This window comes from Canis lupus, chromosome 12, assembly GCF_003254725.2.
Source record: "Canis lupus dingo isolate Sandy chromosome 12, ASM325472v2, whole genome shotgun sequence".
NCBI classification, from domain to species: Eukaryota; Metazoa; Chordata; class Mammalia; order Carnivora; family Canidae; genus Canis; species Canis lupus.
The window spans coordinates 33,412,420-33,432,720 of record NC_064254.1 but is presented as its reverse complement, the minus strand read 5'-3'; the positions used below and the strand labels follow the sequence as shown (position 1 = coordinate 33,432,720).

The 20,301-nt window shown below is 33.4% G+C and overlaps 1 protein-coding gene across 9 annotated transcripts in view; it reads right to left on the bottom strand.

Annotated features, from left to right (window-relative positions):
- SMAP1 (small ArfGAP 1) overlaps window positions 1-20,301 on the bottom strand; it is a 177,919-nt gene that overhangs the window by 95,550 nt on the left and 62,068 nt on the right. For all 9 annotated transcript variants that reach the window (XM_035697425.2, XM_049092243.1, XM_035697426.2 and 6 more), the window contains exons 3-4: window positions 16,499-16,584; window positions 8,413-8,488 (exon numbers count right to left, since the gene is read on the bottom strand). In XM_035697425.2, coding sequence (XP_035553318.1) covers window positions 8,413-8,488; window positions 16,499-16,584 — 162 coding nt within the window. The remainder of the gene's footprint in view (window positions 1-8,412; window positions 8,489-16,498; window positions 16,585-20,301) is intronic.

Genomic DNA, 20,301 nt, shown 5'->3' with positions numbered 1-20,301 from the left:
GGGAGAACAAAAAAAGAACAGGGAAAAAGAAAAAATAAAGAGGCAAGAAAAACAAGGTGCCCTTGAATGTTCTTTCTAAATCTCTCAAAACCACTTCTCACCATCTTCTCCATTAAGCATCCTAAAAAAAAAAAAAAAATCACCATCATTTGTCACCTGGATTAATCCTAACTGGCCTCCTTGCCCCAAATCCTGCTCTTCTCCAAACTATGAAACTCTCAAGTGCAGATTTGATCACTAGATATTCCTAGTTAGAAGCTTTAAATAGTTCATACACGTTATATAAGGGCAGAGTCCAAACTCCTTAACAGGCTACAAATGTCATCTACTTTATCTCCCTATGATTTTCCTGCCCTGGCTAAACTATTGTCTAGCCATACATGATTCCCCTGGTTCCAGCTCTCTACTCTGCTTCTCTTGCTTCTGTTTTTGCTCCTGCTATTTCCTCTGCTTGAAATACCCATACTTCTATTGGTTCTTACCAATCCCTTAATTTCAAGTTGACAATGTCTCTTCCAAGAAGTATTCCTTCATCACTTCAGTAGTAAAGTGGCCACCTGAGGTACTCCCAAAGCACTTCCTATAATTCTTCCCTATTGCAGAAATTATCACATGCCATCTTGTTAAGATCCAAATACTTATCAGTATTCTTTGTTTAACTGACTGAAGTTCTCTAAGAAAGACACTGTTTCTATTCTGTTCACTATCTTTAGTTTTTGGCACCCAACAAGTCTCAGTAAATACTTGTGAATGTTACAGAAAAATAAAAAGGAGGAAGGGAGCATCTCAGAGGAAGAACCAAAAAGAGGCTCAATCTCAGCAGTTATCACTGTCCTTAGTAAGTTCACTGTCTGCTAAAATACTTTTCTGAAATCTCATGTTATCTACATTTACTATCAAGAATTTATTTTGTAACTAGACATTAACACATTTCATTCTAGTACATTTATAGAGAGAGAGCAGAAAAGACTTTGATCTTAGAAAATTTCACTGGAAATTGGTGGTGTCAGTAAATTCAGTTGTTATGACTGAATGTCTCTTTACTCCCTACCATTCTTGTGCCCAACCCCTCCATCAATGAGAGAATGCACAGTGGGAACCCAGTAAAGATATCCTTCAGGAATAAATGAGTTAGAGTCCTTCCAATTGTTCGTAAGCCCAAAAGTTCCTCTCTAGGCCACCACCAAAGTAACCTATATGTGAAGAAATTCCTAAAGTAATACAACTACATAAACTCACCTCCTGCAAAAGAAAAACTGATTAGGCAAAACAAGTATCCAACTCCTGCCTAACCAGGATAAGGTGAGTAAATACATATTGAAATGATAAAAATATCAGTGTGATTATTTGAAGGCCATAAGGCAAAATGTTTCTTTTCAAGAAAAGATCAAATTATTTTCTTGATCAAATTTTTTCCACTACCACCCTTTTCAACAAAATAATGCTATAATAATAAAATCTGGTGTTCTAAAACACTGAAAAACATAATACCACTAAAAAAAGGTCTATGGATTAATTACTAGCAATACACTGCTTCAACCCCATTTTGGAAACTCTTGGATATGTTTTCTAAGTGGGAATTTTATGATAACAATTATCAAATGGCTTAATTTTATGATAACAATTATCAAATGCAATCTCATGACCTTTCAATATATTGCAAACCTCAGGTTTTTCAGGAGTCCAGAAATCATCTTAAAAATATGATTTCCCACATCAATGTAAATGACACAAAAGCTGAAAATACATTTACTGAACTAATAAGTAAATCGTACAAAAGACACCATCAATCAAACTCATCCATATGAGGCTTAAAAGGCTTTGATAAACTTAACTAAGTAACCACAGCCACCAAGTATGTAGAAGAAGCCTAAATTTTAATATACTAACTTTAAAATCTTTGCATAAGTCATTACGAAATGTAGAAATCTGGAAAAGTTTCAAAATATAGGTCCTTAATTGCTACATCAAGTCATCAGCAAATCATAATTAAAGCACGGAATAAAATGTGGACAAACAAATCAAACAACTCAGGTCAAAATTATGCCAGTGATCTAAAAAGTCTTAGAGTTAAGTCTTAATTATCTACCTGCTTGAAGTCACTTGCTGCTGATAACTTCCCCATCTTCCTTCAATATAATCATTATAATAGTTTATTTTTACTGAGCACTTATGTGTCAGGCACCTTCTTAAAAATGCAATATGCCTTATCTTATTTAACTCTTATAATATTACTATGAAAGGTAGATACCACGATCATTCCTATTCCACAGAAGAGGAAATTAAAATTGTAATGACAAGAATTAACAAAGAAAGCCAACTTGAAACTGCTATTTTATACTAATCCTAAGTCATTACCTAATTATTCATCTAAGTTTCTCATTGCTATTAAAGAACACTTAAAACTCATTGCAATTCAGTCTTGAAATCACTCATGTATCTTAAATAATTATATCATTAGTAAATTGTGAAGAGTTTAATAAAATGACTAGTGCTATCTTATTTTATAGTAATAGTATAGAAATACTGTGTCTATAATAATTTCTAAGTCGAAATAATTTAACTTTACTTTTGTTGTATTTTGTCTTTATATAATACATACACATATATATAAAACAAGTGAAAATTTTGTTTTTAAACCCTTATATTATTAATATTCAATTATATGGTAACTGATTAGAACAGTAATTTCATGTGAAATTCAAACTGGAGAATTAAAATCCTTGTGTGCTACAAATTCAAGTATGTACTCAAAATGAGTTCTGAGAGATGAGAAGTGATAAAGGAGGCAAGTAATATGTAAGACAAATTGAAACAAGAACAAGCAAGTGCTCATTTTAAAGTCACTAACTCCCAAAGATTGTCGATTGGTTTCCAAGACAAAATTGAGGAAGTGAGGGGGTCAGGAGTAAATAGTTATAGTTACTTATTCATTTTACTGCTCTAGTAGATTTTCTTTTTGTTTCTGATCATTATAATAGCAAATGAATAATGAGAGCATGGAAATACTTGTGAAGAATGGGGGGGTGAAATAAGGGAGAAGGGGGAGAGGAAATGAGAGAGGGAGGGAGAAGGCATGGAAGGGGAGAGAAAAGCTGCTGATGGAAAAGAGCAATTCATATGGCAGAGTTCAGCCTCATCTACTCAAGATCTGTTAGATCTTCTAGCAACTCATCTAATCACTGTGCTTCCAACTGTGATTCACTATTGGCTAAGGAGGGGAAGGGGACAGGACAAAAGACAGATTTCTGTACTCAAAGTTTTGCAAATTCCCCTATCACTCATTCAATTAAGGAACAACCAGGAAGGTCAGATTCATTCTGTATCACTAAGGTAAGAATTCTAAGATGGCCACAAGTCCCATGCCTTGGTATACATACTCTATATAATGTTCTTCCCTTAAGTGTGGGCAGGATTGTGAACATGAAAGACTTTCTCTCTTGACTTGGTTACTATATAACAAAGGTTAGGACTTTGCAGATGTCATTAAAATCCCAAAATAGTTAACGATGGTTTAATCAAATAAGAGACTCTTCTGGGTGTGCCCAGCCTGATCAGGTGGCCCTTAAAAGGTGATGGGCCCATTCATAAGATAAGAGATTTGAAGTGTAATATAAATTCTCCGATGAAGAAATAAGCTGCCATGATCTGAGAGGATGGGGTTAACTGTTAAGGACCTGAGGGGGGCCCCTAGGAACTGAGAGTAGTCCCCATCTGACAGCAAGTACACAGGACCATAGTCATACAACCACAAGGATATGAATTCTGACAACAAATCGTGAGCTTGGAAGACAATAAGCCTCAGATAAGATCACATCCCTGGCCAACTCTTTAATTTTAGCCTGGTGATCTCCTGAGCTGAGAACTGTGCCTGTCCAGATTCTTAGTCAACAGAAACTGTAAGATAACAAATCTGTGTCATTTGAAGTCACTAAATTACTAGCAATCTGCTAAATGGCAAGAAAAAATTAACACAACAACCATGCCTTACTCAAAAAAGGCGAAGTCCTCCATATAATTCCTATTGCCTTTCAAGACTTATTTCCTCTTACATTTATTCTCTCCTCATCATCTACCCACCCTGCAAAGTCCTCTTTCACACTCACTAGTAAGACAGTTTGATGGGCTACTCACCAAACCCAAACAAATAATATACGTAAACTCTTGTTCTTCCTTATCCTAATTCAGTTGAGATAAAATGTCCCTTCAACTTGAAATATCCTTTCTGCACTATTAACACTCAGGCTATTTTCTCTTTGCTGAAATCCTACATTTCTATTAAGGATGATTTCAAACATATGTCTCCTTTAAAAATTCCCCCAGTCAAAATTAACTACTGCTACCTAAATTCTGTGTTCCCATAGCACTTTTAATCTTCTATCAGAGCACACCGTGCTTTAGAATACGCCTCATTGTACATATACATTACATTACATGTGAATAATGTTTCAGAGTGAGTTAGTATCGTACAGATTATATCATTTCTGGGGCACCTGGGTGGCTCAGTTGGTTAAGCAACTGACTCTTGGTTTTGGCTCAAGTTGTGATCTCCAGGTCGAGGATTGAGTCCTTCATCAGGTTCCCCGCTCAGTGAGGAGTCTGCTGCTTCCCCTCTCTCTAACCCCCTCCCCTGTCACACATACACTCTCTCTCTGAAATAAAGAAATCTTAAAAAAAAAAAAAATTATATCATTTTAATCTCAGTGCCTTGTAGATGGTATACATTCAATGTTTGTTGCATGACTAAAAAAGCAAATAAAGGAAGAAATAATCCAGGGGAACTTCAACAGCCAATCTCTGAATTTTATATATAGTTTCAAACTATCCTGTGAAAGGGTACCACAGATCTCAGGGGTAAGAAAGAAAAGTACGGAGGTTCGATATGAATAAGGGTTGCTGTGCTCTGCCCACATTGGTGCCCAGCACTATGCAGTTACTTTAAAAAATACAAAAGAAATGAGATGTCATTTTTTTTTCTGTTTGAGGCTACAAAACAGTACAAACTGTAGTACCAAAACATTTCTACTCAGAGATATATTTTCCTTTGTTTTTATCTAAACTTTGCTCTTCCTCTTTAAGCTTCCTCCCTTAATTCACACTTAGAGTACTGCACAGCACTCAAAACCATACAGCATATACCACAAGCTCCCTCCACAAAGCAGCACATACAACCCTCCTGCTTTCTCAGAAGCACCATGTTTATAGGACCAGATACCACATTTATTAACAGCTTGCTGATGCCAGTTTTTACAACTATAATAAATCCCTGGGTATGAAGGAAATACCATCCTATATTTTCATACTCTACATGATGGATTTCTATGAGGCTTAGTTCATAGACTCATTAAATGGCCTGGCAAGCAGGGGGCAATATCACAGAAAAATAGCAAAACTCTTTGCCATTGTTTCCCTATAGTTTATTGCTTTGTATTTTGCCACAATAATCTGAAATATTTATGTTTCAGAAGGGCAAGAAATTTCTCATTTTTTTAAAAAGGGTTTAAGAAGTTAACTGCCTTATAGAGAGATACAGGGTCAATCCTCAGGCCCTTACTCTTGTTTAAAATAAGAAAATAATAAGACAGTTACATATATTGGCAACACTAAAAAATACCAGCTAAGAGAAGACAGAAAAACTACAAAAATCAGACACAAAAGCTGTAAAGATAAAGCAATTTGGAGCCATTTAATATCAGGGTAACAGTCATATCAAGCTTAAGTCACTCATGACATCTTTTTATCAGAGTACAATGAGTACAGTTAGTATTCAAACTGTCCCTCCTGGGATCCCTGGGTGGCGCAGTGGTTTGGCACCTGCCTTTGGCCCAGGGCGCGGTCCTGGAGACCCGGGATCGAATCCCAGGTCGGGCTCCCAGTGCATGGAGCCTGCTTCTCCCTCTGCCTATGTCTCTACTTCTCTCTCTCTCTCACTGTGTGCTTATCATAAATAAATAAAAATTAAAAAATAAAAAACTGTCTCTCCTTAGATATTCCCTTAAATGCACTAGTGCTCCTTAAGTACCTTAGATATACGATACTTATACTTTGTCTCAGGTTTATTTTTTCAACCTAGTCTCACATCCCCACTATGAAGTTAAATCTCTCTGAAAGCAAAAGTCATACTAGGAAACAGGGACCATAACAAGTGATCAGCAATTACTTAAACAAATGTTCAATCTATTACTGAAAAAAAAAAGATATAAATATATAATGTAATTCTTAGTGATACATAAAATTAGTTGCTTATACACTGATTGCCATGAAAGAGAAATATTTTAAACTTGCTAAAATATAAATTTTTAACAACTTATTCTTTTGCTTATTAAAGAATAAGAGGAATACATTTTCCCTTGGGTTGAATGTGATTTTTGTGAACGTTCCTAAATTTTCATAATATGAATAATATAATCTCAAGACTATCTTGAAATTTCCATTCTCAAGCCTATGAAAAATGTAAAAATGTGTAGAATGAATATCTCTATAAACCTTACCAATATTCATCAAATGTTAACATTATGCCATACTTGTTCTCTCTCTCCACAGACAGGCAATACACACACACACACACACAAATCAACTGCCAGGTTTCACTGAAGATTTAAAATAATTTATTATTATCTGAAAATGAGTTACAGATACCATGATACTTCATCCCTGAGTATTTTATTCCAGGACATATCTCTTAGTGAATAAAGAAATTCTCTTAACTGAGCATAATACCATTTTCACACCTGGGAGAGGGGAGATTCCATACCAACAGCTATCGTCCAAAGATAAAACTGTTTTCCTATACATTACTACACAAAAATAATTTCCAAACTGTTGTCAAGAAGAAAAAAATACTTTAAATATAATTAAAAACAACAAAAATGTTTACGATTTTTTAAAAGGGTATTTAATGTGAGAGAAACAAAACATACAAGACTCTTTAACCCTAGAGAACAAACTGAGGGTTGCTGGAAGGAAGGGGGCCAGGGATGGGCTAAATGGATGATGGGTACTGAGGAATACACTTGTTGTGATGAGCACTGGATGTTATATATAAGTATGAATCACTAATTCTACTCCTGAAACCAGTATTACACTGTATGCTAACTAGAATTTAAATAAAAACTTGAAGAAGGGGAAAGGATGTACAATGTAAAACCATATGCTTTATAAATATACTAAAATGATTTCTTAAAATTTCATATGAAAATATGTAACTTATGTTTTACAGTTAGTCCTTCCCTCCCTCATAATGCTACAACCAAATTTAATTTTACAGACATTCTAAGTATCATTCTCAATACTATCAATTTTTATCATTCTTTCAAGATTTCCTCTCCTGTATCCAATGCAGCCCAAACTCTATCCACAAGGGTGTATTTGTTTCATAATATACACTAATGATACTTTAAATACTTTTAACAAGATTTTTTTCATGATCAAAGACAATGTATTAAAATATCCTCACTTTGTTAGTAGTTTATTAATTTTTTATTATATTGCCTCTCCACATGGACTGAAAAGATAAACCCAGTTTGTATACAAAATGAGATGAAATTGTTGTCTCTAAATTACTTGACAGATTACTTAACCACAAGATTAACTGTGTATAGCTTGGCTTTATTAATCTAGGAATCAAAGGCCAAAAAAAAAAAAAAAAACAATTGCAACAGTAAAGACAATTAGCCTTAAACAGTAATGAAAAAAATTAATCAGAAACAAAACAAAACAAAAAACAGTGATATAACTTGATCACTGCAATAAGGTCTCAACTATTGGGTATCAAAATGCTTGATAATAACCAATTAAAATGCCATGTCTTAATATATATATATGTCGGACACATCCACTAAAGCCCTTAGGAGAGGGGATAAATCGCCTTGATTCTTTTTCATTCACTTCCAAAACTGAGTAAAATAATTCTCCCTCCCCTCTTTTTCAATTAGTGACTCTATCTTTTAGCAATTTTCATAAATTAACTTAATAAATAACATTTAATAGTTATTAGACTCAGAATATTTTCTTTTCTGAATTAAGAGTTCTGCTTTTGTAAGAGCTCATAAACGTGGAAAAAATTCCAATATTCAAATTTTTTAAAGTATGTAACTAAGTATACTTTTACAATAAAACAAATTAAGCTGTATTGTATTGTATGATAAGTTTGAGATCTGGGGCGCCTGGGTGGCTCAGTTGGGTCAGCATCCAACTTGTGATTTTGGCTCATCATGATCTCTTGAGTTGTCAGATGGAGCCCTAAGTCAGGGTCCGCACTCGGTGGGGAGTCTGCTTGAGATTCTCTCCCTCTGCCCCTCCCCCTATTCTCTCTCTCTCTCTCTCTCTCTCTCTCAAAGAAATGTCTTTAAAAAAAGTTTGAGATCTATTCAACAAACAAGAATTGGTGATAGAAATGAAGATTTTACTTACATTTGTAATAGCTATTGCATTTTTATCATAGTATTTCTTCTTTTCATACTTATCTCTGATGAAAAATTCCACTGCTCTGAAAACAGATAACTTAAGGAAAAGCATGAGTTCAGTGACTTGTACATTCCCCTTTATTCATTCCTTTCCACAAAACCTATATTCTAAACTCAATTTTCCTCCTCTCCCATCTGTGCCCTCCTCTCACACTATTTCTGCAACTAAATTCTACCTTTCTACCTGCTAAATAATTCCTCTTTCATGAAGTTTTCCCCATTCAACAAAACCACCAAACCCAATTCTAGAAAGAAAAGTAACAACATTTCTCAATTCTACTACATTCTCCAAATCTCCACCCCCACCAAACTCAGTTAAAGTTCATTTTACATTCTCAGTGTAAGAAAACTAATAGCTATGTGGTACCCACAATGTACCAGACACTGTGTGATATGTGTTGTCTGTAGTTTGTTTCTTTGATTCCTTCCACAATCCAGTAATGTAAAGATTATTTCCATATCAAAGATAAATAATCAACAACTTAGAAAAATAAAACAACTGTGATTTCAATACTTCTGTTCTTTCCCATCATACATGGCTTCCCCTCATTGTATCCTAGAGTATTTCCTGTGTATTAGAAGAACAGAGGCCATTTTTTTTTCTTTCAAAGCTGAGGAAAAAGACGCTACAATCAAAGTTAGTACTATTTAATTTTTTGTAGTTGGCTGCACTAGCCTTATATGTTGACAGAGTGAGCAATTCTAATAGGATTTGACAGTTTTGAGTTATCTGATATTGATGACTTCTCTTACCACTCAATCACTGCTTTATCGTATTTCACTAAAATGAAAATTCTTCCATCAGAGATTCGTAGCCTTCTTAGCACCATGAACCCCTTTGATAGTTAGGCAAAGCCTATGAACTCCTTTCTAGGACAGTGCTTTTAAATGCATAAAATAAAATACACAGAATTACAAAGGAAATGAATTACACTGAAATATAATTTCTCTGTAGATCTCCATTAAGACATCCTTCTGTTCAAAAGTTACCTGAAGCAGTAAGACAATACATTTTCGGTCAATAACTTCTTATTAGAGGTTAATAAAAAGCCTTTTAAATTGACATTTGAGGCAAGAGGTAATGCAAAGAGTTGATAGACCAATATACAGTGGATATTAAAAAGTTGGGGTATTATGAAAGCACTCAAAGGGGATCAGGGAAGGCAAGAGGGGAAATCTAGACATTTAATTCATTAAGTAAGCTGAGTGACTGAAAGGTATTTTTAAAGACAGTTTTCTATAATCTGAGTATGTGAAGAGTACTTTATATGATCTCTATCTCCTTTTCTCCTCTTAACCAACCTATAAGGTAGGTACCATTTCATAACCAAAAGTGAGACAAAGAAAATTTTAAAAGTTTTCTGAGGGATCCCTGGGTGGTGCAGCGGTTTGGCGCCTGCCTTTGGCCCAGGGCGCGATCCTGGAGACCCGGGATGAATCCCACGTCGGGCTCCCAGTGCATGGAGCCTACTTCTGCCTCTGCCTGTGTCTCTGCCTCTCTCTCTCTCTCTCTCTCTCTGTATGACTATCATAGATAAATAAAAATTAAAAAAAAATAATAATAAAAAATAATAAAAGTTTTCTGGGATTCTACAGGACGAGGGAGAGCTGTGATTCAAAACCAGGAATGTTTTGCATCAACCTTTTCAGAATGTTCCTGATCACATCACCAGTACATCTGTGAATTGGTCAGTTAATTTATGGTAATGCTAATAAATACTTTAAAGCTTAGAAAAGAATGTCAAATTTAAGGGTATTTTCAAGGTAGCCTTCGGAGACCCTTTTTAAAAGTGAAAGGCCCCAAGACTGCTTATTTTGATATGTGAAAATTTTAGCAGCCAATTTAATACCAAAAGGTCACCACATATATGCCAATATTTTCACAAAATGTAATAATGTTATTTTACTCCAACTTGTAAATTTGCTCATGATTGTTAATCCAAATTCAATATTACATTTTTCTAACAGAAAAAAAAAAAAGAAAAAATTTAAGAAGTTGGCCTTTTGGATTGGTGTATGAATGTGGATATACTGAGCAATTTTCATTGAAGAGACAACTATTTATTTCCACCAAAAAGGAAGAGAAAATAGACTTCACTTAGATTGATGTCATTTTCACTTCAGATAATATGGACTATTTATTATTTGTACATATACGTTTGTAAATTTAATTATTTTAGCAGCAATTATATTCAGTTATATATTATTTGACATATAATACAGCATGCATATGTACAGCCATTTTTTAACTACAGAAACTTTTAGAAACCTGAATTCTTAAATCATAATTTTTATGTTTAAATATCAGAGAAAGTAATACTGATACTTTTCCTTCTTAAAGATAGAAACAATATTCATTGTAGGTATTGTTTAGAGTATACTACACCTTAAAGCTTGTAAAGATTTACTACTCTCATCTATGAATGTTTATGATAAAAAGGATCAATGTTTAGGACTAAAAATAACTATCAGAAAACACATTAAAATTAGAAATATATAAAATAATTAACCAACAGTAAAGCTAAAATACTGAAAACTATGATGATTTTATAAGTGCTGAATTTGAAAAAAGGTAAACACTTTGAATATACAACTTTTTGGAGTGAAAAACAATACAAACATCTGGTGAAATTACATGTTGCCATGAATTTTCAGAAATAAAAGATATCAGTGAAATATTTAATGTATGTTATACAAATAATTCAAATATAGCTGAATCTAATTCCATTTATGATACAAAACCCTCTCAGAAATTATCTAAAAAGTAAACAATTTCTAAAATTCTGAGATGAAACCTGATCTGTTTTCCAAGAATATTAAATTAAGATAAAATAATTAATCATTAGGGCAAAAGAACTTACTTGGATCTTCCTATTATTAACATAAAACATTACTTTTCAAAAATCAATCAAAGCACCCAATCAAATGCACTTTAAAAAGTGCATTTTTTAAGTTCCATGGGAGTCATCTGAGAAAGGGCCGTAATTTAGGGAACATGCTATAGCCTTGGTTGCTCTCAGTTCCTACATACCTCTGACAGTAAGATTACATCACACAGTCTTTATGTATATTTGTATAGGGTCCCAAATGACAAGCCAATTCTTCAATGTTGATTCACATAAAGAAACATGATTTATTATCACAGTCAACAAATTTTTCTTAGAGGACCAGAAGTAAATATTTTAGGCTTTGATAGTTTGTCTATGTTGCAACTACTCATCTCTGCCTTTGTAGCTCCAAAGCAGCCTTGAAAATACTTAAATGAATCGCCATGGCTGTGGTCTAATAAAACTTTATTTACAAAAACAGGAGCTGACTCACAGGCCTGTAGTTACTGATTCCTGAATTGTAACCCAATTTTGCCCAAGAGGCAAAGAACAGTTAAGTTGGATTTATAGATTGTCTCTGCGTCTATCATTATATATATATATCTCTGCGTCTGTCATTATAGACAACTAAGGAATTTTCAATGGACATTTTGACAACAGTTTTGCATTCTATGCTAACTCTGGTACTAATTTTCAAAGAAGATGGTCTTTGAGACCCAATGTACACCCTCATTTCTGGTACCAGTAGGCACTTGTTATTTAACTGGCAGTTATTGTTACCTTAAAGTCAGCTAATCTGCTGAATCCGTACCTAGATATATAAAAAAAGATAATCATACCCAACTCACAAAGTTGTTGAGAATTATGGGAATAATACACATAAAATAGCATTTAGCACCAGTTCCTGACAGACAATAAGCATTCAATAAGTGGAGATAGCTTTTGTTGTTATATAACTTTGTATCTCACTTTCCTCACCTTTAAAATGGAGATAACGTTAAGACCCATATCACAGGATTACTGTGATAATTAAATAAGCTACTGTCTGTAAAGAACTAAGAACAATGTGTGGCACATAGTGAGTGCTATTTAGTTTTTAGCTCTTATTACCATGGTAGAGAGAGGTAATAGACAGGAATTACCATGTTCAGGCCTAACACGGCTTGCATAGCATCAAGTTTAAATAGATGAGCAATGGAGAAACCACAAGAAAAAGGACCAAGGAAATCAGTCATTATTCATCTCCATTTTCTAGTCTCTAGGAGTCATTTGAGATGTGGGTTTTTTTTTTTTAATTGCCTGACATCAATAATACAGTCAAAAATTTAGAAACAGAACAATATTTTCAGGAAATCAAGGTTAGGAATATATTAATAACAATTCAAGTTTAAATGGTTGTTTTGAGATTTAGTAAACAAAAACAAATACCCCAAAACCTTCCCCATGCCTGTAATTAAAAACAGTACAGAAAAAAAAAAAAAAACAGTACAGTACCCTTAACTGTCCCTGCCCTTGAAACTAACAAATACTATGCAAGCCCCCCAAAAGTTTAACATTACTTTGTATTTTCTTTTAACATGTATTTATTTATAATTTGAGATTTTTTCTTTTCTTAAAGATACCATTTTAAAGAATTAAATTAATATTTAGTCCCAAGAACAAAATATTCCAGTTCCAGACACATTACCACTGACAGCAATAAAATCTTGAAAAGCTCAAAGGAGAAGAACTGCTGATTAGCTCTGGTGCACAATAGACCTCATGGAACTAAAGTAATTAAAGTTTTTAGATAAGATGAAATATCCTAATAATGAAAAGCTTAATGTAAAGCTTTATCATTTGTCATGCACTAGTACATGCAGCCTATAATTAACCACATCCCACATGAGAAATTATACTTTTGCAGCAGCTTTTGCATAACTTTGTAAATTATAAAGCTTTTAAAAAATGACAAATCTTGTTAAGAATGCAGTGAGGTCCCATATTATCTGAGTTTTACTCAGTTTGGTTCCACTTGCCTCTGGGGATGAGGCAACAATATTTAAATTAATAAAAATGCAGAGATGTTAGGCTTTTCAAAGAGCAATGAATTTAGAGTGATTCGTGAAATAAAGAAAGAGAATTAGTTTTCTTATTAGTTTCCCTAATAAAACCTCCAAATCACATTGTTTCTAAATGAAAAGAAGGGAATAAAGTGATATTGATACAATATTTAAGGTAAAGCAATTTTTAAAGGCCAGAGCATTATACTGGGTATAGGGGCTGGTTTCATGGTCTAAGACACGTCATCTTATATTCACAGTAGTCATCTATCTCAAATTTGTTTAGCCAAAAATCCCTCTGTAAGTAGCTTCTGACAACCACTAGGTTATCTTTTTGTGAATAGAAAGAGATCAACACCTCAAATAAATATGATCATAATTTGCCAATGCTTTAGAAGTAACACTTAGTTTGAAAAATCAAATAAGCATGCTTGAGCAAACAATAGCAAAAACATACATAACCCAAAAGCCTGAATTGAATCATACCAGGTACTTAAAAGTTGTGATCTATACTTAGACTTTATGATCTAGCTTCAGAGTCCCAAACCATAAGCCTATGTATTTTTAAAGGCCATCAAGACTCAAATGTGGCAATACTGACTACCATCATTAAAAAATATTCAAGTGCCCTTCTACAGAAGGAGAAGTCTGGAAACTTTAAGAAGTTTCTTAATAACTCTTTGCACATCCCGCCTTCCCAATCCCCCAAATGAAAATACTATGCTCTAGCTCATTGGGTTATTTTGAGAATTTAAAGAGATAGTATACATAAAAGCCAAGCTCAGTGCTTAGCACACAGCAAAGTGTTTTTAGAGAATAAGGCTACTTTAGCTGTTGTATCTTCAGTGTGTCAAAGGTCAAGAATGTAATGATACCCAATGCCAATCAATTCACTATAAAAATCTTCTCTCTTCTGAAATGTTTAGTAAGTACCAAATATTTAAAAATGTATCAGCAAAAATACCAGAATTAATAACTCACTGCCTCATTAATTCTTTGGTTCTATAAGTTTCATCATAAAATTAATGGTAATTACTTAAGAAATAATATTCCTACCATCATACACAAAATAGTGCATAGAACAGTTCAATATAAGAAGATACCAAGAAGCTATATACAGTCCTTTCCTGAACATCTTCAAAGCTTCTTTGAAAACGATATGGAATCAAAATGATATATTAAATAACTTGGAAGTCACTTTCATCTACAAGGCACCAAATAAAGGATACTACCAAAATTTCAAGAATTTACCCTGTAGTATTCAAGAGAAGTAGTATTCAAAAAACTCAACTCAAACCAAACCAACTCAACACACATACACACAAACTTCCACAAAAGGGAGATTCTTCCATTTGAGATTCTTCCACTTGAGGGATCTTATATGCCAACTCAGAGGAATAAATACAGCTAGCAAACAATTGGTAAAAACCATCTAGGACATTACTTGCTTCCTCTACCCTTTTTCCTTCTATGCTCGATTTCCCAAGGTTCTGCCTTAGGCCTTCACTTTTCACAGGAGAAAGAAAAAAACACCATTCTCAAGATTCTCAATAAACACACAAAAAAGAACAAAGGACCACTGCCCTGGATAAACATAGCTTCAACCAACACTTTTCTATCATCTACATGCTAAATCACTAAAATCTGCACTGTATTTCCTGCTTTCTTCTAGGGTCCAGATCCATGTTTCCAGCTACTAAATGGAGATCTCCATGTATATGTCCAAGAGACACCTCAACCTGCCCAAAGCAATGAAGCATGGCTCATTATCTTTCATTTCTGACCCTTCAACCTTTATCTGGTACTGAATTTCTTCTCTTAGGGAATATGCTTTATCTCACCCATAGAACTTTAGCCAAGCTTTAAAATTTGGGGTGATCTCAGTATCTTTCCTCAGAAACAGCCAATCTTAACCTAATCCAACTGCTCCTGCTTTCCAATCTTCCCAATTCCTTCTTATCCATTCTCAATGCCACTATCTAATCTACTTACCTAATTTATAACTTCATCATTGCTCATTTCAAGGCTGTACTAGTATTCTACATGGTCTCTCTGACTCCAGGGTCTCCTCTGCCTAATCTTTGTGGTAGAAGTTAATGCTTCTAATGTTTCTCCTGCTTCAAAACCTTCATGCTTTTCAACTCCCTTGAACCTGTGGAATGAGGTCTACACTGCTTCTATATGGTACTAAAAAAAAAAAAAGAAAAAAACCTTCGCAATATGGAAAATATGTTGCTTCTGCCACTTGTCCCACTAAACTTGAATGTGTCACATCAAAACCTTAAATGTCATGTTTCCTCGCACTTTCATACCTCTACTCAGACAATCTGTTATGCCTGAAATGTTCCTCCCACCTTTATCATAGGATCTTACTATAATAAAAATAGCCTTGGATATCAGATTGTTAAATTTTGGGCAAGAAGGTGGGAGCAGCAGAAACAGAAATGGCCAAATACAAATACTAATTTTTAAAATATAGCTTAAAAAGTTTCTATACAAACATAAAAATATATATAATGGCCTATATTTCTGTTAAGATCGCATTTTTTTCACTGACCACATGAACTGTTTTAGTATACAAATGGGTAATATACAACTGCTCTTTAAGAAACCATGTTATTTTATTGTCAAAACTGCAAGTGTCCTCTTTGGATAGAATCACAAATATTTACAATAAATTTGATAATTTTATAGAACAGATCAATTTTGATGAGCTGTTTTCTCAAACTTCAATATAAGTTTGAGAAATCCTATATAATCAAATGATTTTATCTTTAAGAAATGTAAAAACCATCCTGACCAAAATGCCTGTTGAGAAAATATTCTATTTATTCATTAGGGAAGATTTGTAAAAGCAAACACAGTTGTGAAACTTATAACAAAGATGAATGCCCTCCAATCGAGAACTGCAGATCAAAAAGAATGTCATAATATTTTACACTTAGTAATAATTACATCAAAATACTATGTAGATCATATATTATCAGAATCCTATTAAAAATTTACTAAATACAAAGCACAGCTCAGGGCAAATCAATTTCTATCTTTAATAAGTAACAGTATTATAAAGTTCACATTTTCCTAAATACAAACAATTAAAATATAAAGTATAAAAAGGAATTAATTATTTCAAAATCCACAATAAATAAAGTTTAAAGGATACTGATCTGTCTGTGGTCTACGAAAGTTCTCTGGAAGATTGGCTTCATAAAGTAGTCTTGCTTTAGTATTTCCCATATCCTGCATGCACTAAAATAAAAAGAAAAATCAAGTATTTTCATTATTCACATAAATATTAAAAAAGTAATTCCTATATACACATTATACACATATATATGCATACATACACATATATGTAAAAATAAATATCAGGTAACATTTATTATTTCCAATATACTTTCTTCTCAGAAAAACAATTTAAGTCACAACAATGAAATTAAGTACTCAAGTTCAAAGTAGAAGCATATTTTTAATCCTTCACATTTATTCAACTTAACGTGAACCCAGTTTCCTAATGTCTTTTCTATGAAAACAATACCATCTTTATTTATATTCACTATAAATGAAATTTATAAAATTATAAAACCTAAAAATAATTCCCTGGTGGTTCATGGCAGTTTTATTATTGTTTTAGATATGCCACTTGAACAGTACTGCCATATCCAAGGGTAACAACTCATGATCAAATTTTCCTTGTTTTGAGTTTCAAAATACTCTTGAGTTTTCATGGTTTACAATCAGGATCACATGGAGAGCAGAAAAAAAGAAATAGTGCTAACTTAAAACTCTACAGAAGTGGATTAATTTCTTTGGGGTTAATCTCTTTAAGATTCTACTGAAAACTATGGATCCTCTCCTTAACAAAAGCAAAAAAAAAACAAAAAACAAAAAAAAATACTGTATTTGATGACCCAAAGCCTCCCTAGAATCTCTAAATTCCAAAAATAAGAACTACTCAGGAGGCATAAAATAATCTGATAGTCATTTAAACCAGTTTAAGTTTCATTATTTTCAGTGAGTAAGGAGCACCCAAACAGTTCTTCCTGGATAGTCTATTACACCAGAAAGTAAAATTTACAAAGAAAACATTTACTTTATATGAATACGTGTTACAAATGAATATATGTAAAATGTTCTAAGATCTTTACATCATTCGGAGTTTAGGTTCCTTAAAATGTTTTAATTGGTAGAAAAATCAGTCTATATAATTCTTTTTCCTTTTTTCCTAGACACACCCACAACCCCAAGACAATCCAGATTTAACAGATAACTAGATGTCCACTTTGAGTGGTAGCCTTCAAGTGTACACAGAACTATCATCCTTCAAATAAAAAATACAGTGACACGGGGCACCTAGGTGGCTCAATCAGTTAAGCATCCAACTTTTGATTTCAGCTCAGGTCGTAATCTCAGGGTCATGGGATCAAACCTGGAACAGGGCTCTGCGCTCAGTGCGAGTCTCCCTGTCCCTGTCCCTCTCCCTGCACGCGTGCGCTCGCTCATAAATAAATAAGTTTTTAAAAAAATACAGTGACCTTTTTTCTCCCAAATAAGAGTTTTAAGGTATGCAAAAATATTAGTATACACTCATTTCTGGTTATCTATTCTACCCCACCTCAGCATAAGTACTGTCTCAGAGTAAAGGAGATAATAAGAAAGGAAGGAATAGGGGGCTAGGAAATATAAGGAATAGTAAACTGAAAAAGAATGAAAGAGTTTTTGTTATTTAGTCTTGGAGAGAAAACAGAAGCTAAAGCAAAATAAACCCAAGGGTATACAGGGTGAAGGGAGAAAACCATGTAAGGTGAACTAACAGTACAAGGTCAGAGGGCTCTACTACATCATGACACATATTAGCATGCACATGAGCAGAGCTAAGATGTAAATCTCTGCGTGGGGAGGAGAGCTTAGAAACTTTCAGTATAAAAAAAAAAAAAAAAGAAACTTTCAGTATAGCTCAACCTTCTTGAAAAAAGAAAAACTGTCTCCTATCTCAAGCATTCAAATGATGCTTCACCTTTGTGTCATGGTGGGAATTTAGGAGTAAAGATGATGCAAGTTATGTAATCATAAAGGCATTAAACATTTAGGAAGAACTGCAATAAGAAAAATGCCTCTTAGTTTGCACAATAACTGCAATAAAGCAAAAAGTAACTCACAGAAACTATAAAAGTAAAAAAACTGGAAAAGTTTCCATCAAGCAAATAAGAATACACAGAAATTCTAACAAAAATTTAGTAAGACTAAAAACTGTATCTACTATATATGCCATATCTCATTGATTCTGTTTCATTTTCATAGTTAAACACTAATGAAATAGAAATACATCTTAAAATTAATGTCTTATAATTGATAATTTTATTAGTCCATAAAATAGAGGTGCCTGAAATCTTATGTTCAATGAATATGACTGTACACATTTTATATAAAATATTCTCTTTATTTAATGTAGGTCATTTATATTTTGACAAAATAAAAAATAAATAGGAACAGGGCATACATGTATATTGCACCAAATTATATACTGTTGTTCTATGGATTCTACCCATCACAATCAGACAGGTGAGGGGGGGAAAAAAGAAGTATAAAAATCTGAAAGGAAGAAGTAATGTGAAATAATGACCCATTTCTACAAGAGACCACTGCCAAAAAGTGACTGGTACAAGTGCAAGTGTGTGTATGTTAGCTGAGATTAGAGGAAACAAGTATTCAACGACATCACAGTTTTCAATGACATATTCAATGGCATGCATGTATATATATACATACACATATGCAATTTTAAATGTTAAAAAAAAAAGCTGGTTTAGGCATTACCCTATTGTGGCAGGAAAGAAAACTGAAGCGGCAAGATGTTAAGTAACTGGCCCAAGATTATTTGTCTCCATAAGGTTTGACACTTGATATAACCAATATCAGCCCTCAGGAGTTCAGATATGTCTGGCTGCATCCAATGGAGAACTGGAACTGGGGACTATGTCCTGCAGGACTTACAAACACTAAGCTCTTTGCTTTAGAGGCTGCTTTCATTTTACAGGTACAGAAACTGAAGCACAAAAAAAGTTATATGATTTCTCTAAAGTAATACAATGAATCAGTTTCAGAGTTGAGACTAGGATCAAGCTCCCTAGTCCCAATCCTTATCACCAGGCTAACCAAAATAAGTGTCCAGGAAATTTCACCACAAAATAGAGTTCTGTATGTATTGCTTCCACTATTAAAACATCGTTCCTGTTATTAAAACATTATTGCTTTTCTTTTAGGTTCTCTCAACCAAAATGCTTTAGCAAAATGCACTGTTAGGAAGGAGAATTTTAGTTGCTTATTCTTTGGTAATTTATCATTCAGTTTTCCAGAGCTGAGATAAGTGGTGGACTGGTTGCAAAAAAGTGGGGGAAGGGAAATATACTACTATTAAAAAGTAAGTTTTATATTTTATTTTATGTTTTTAACTCCAGTGAGACTTAAGTTATAGGTAATGAACTAGCTACTTTAACTTCTGTCATCTAGCTTCCTGGATATCAAGCCAGAACCTAATATGCACCATTCTGAAACACTTTAAATTTCCAAATCTATTTTCACTTCTCCAAAAGGAGGAATACTTGTAAGAGTACCAAACAGACCATTAAAAATTTTTAAGTTTACCAATTTTCAAAATTCTTTGGTTTTATGGAAGGCATGTAATCCTGTGAGTAATTTCTTTTCTTTCTCTCACACTTCAAACATGAAAAAGGGGGGAAGAGGACTAATTACTTGTCAAAATTTCTACTTTTTAAAAATATTTTAAAATAGGTTTTTACTTAAAGTATAGTTCATCTTAAAATTAGATTTTTTAAAAAAACAAACATTAAGTGAGCAGAAAATATACTGAAATTCTTGACAATGAAATGATTTTAAGAATATAATAAATAAAAAGTCAATATGCATTTTTACTTTAAGAAAAGTATATATTTATATTGAAGAGTA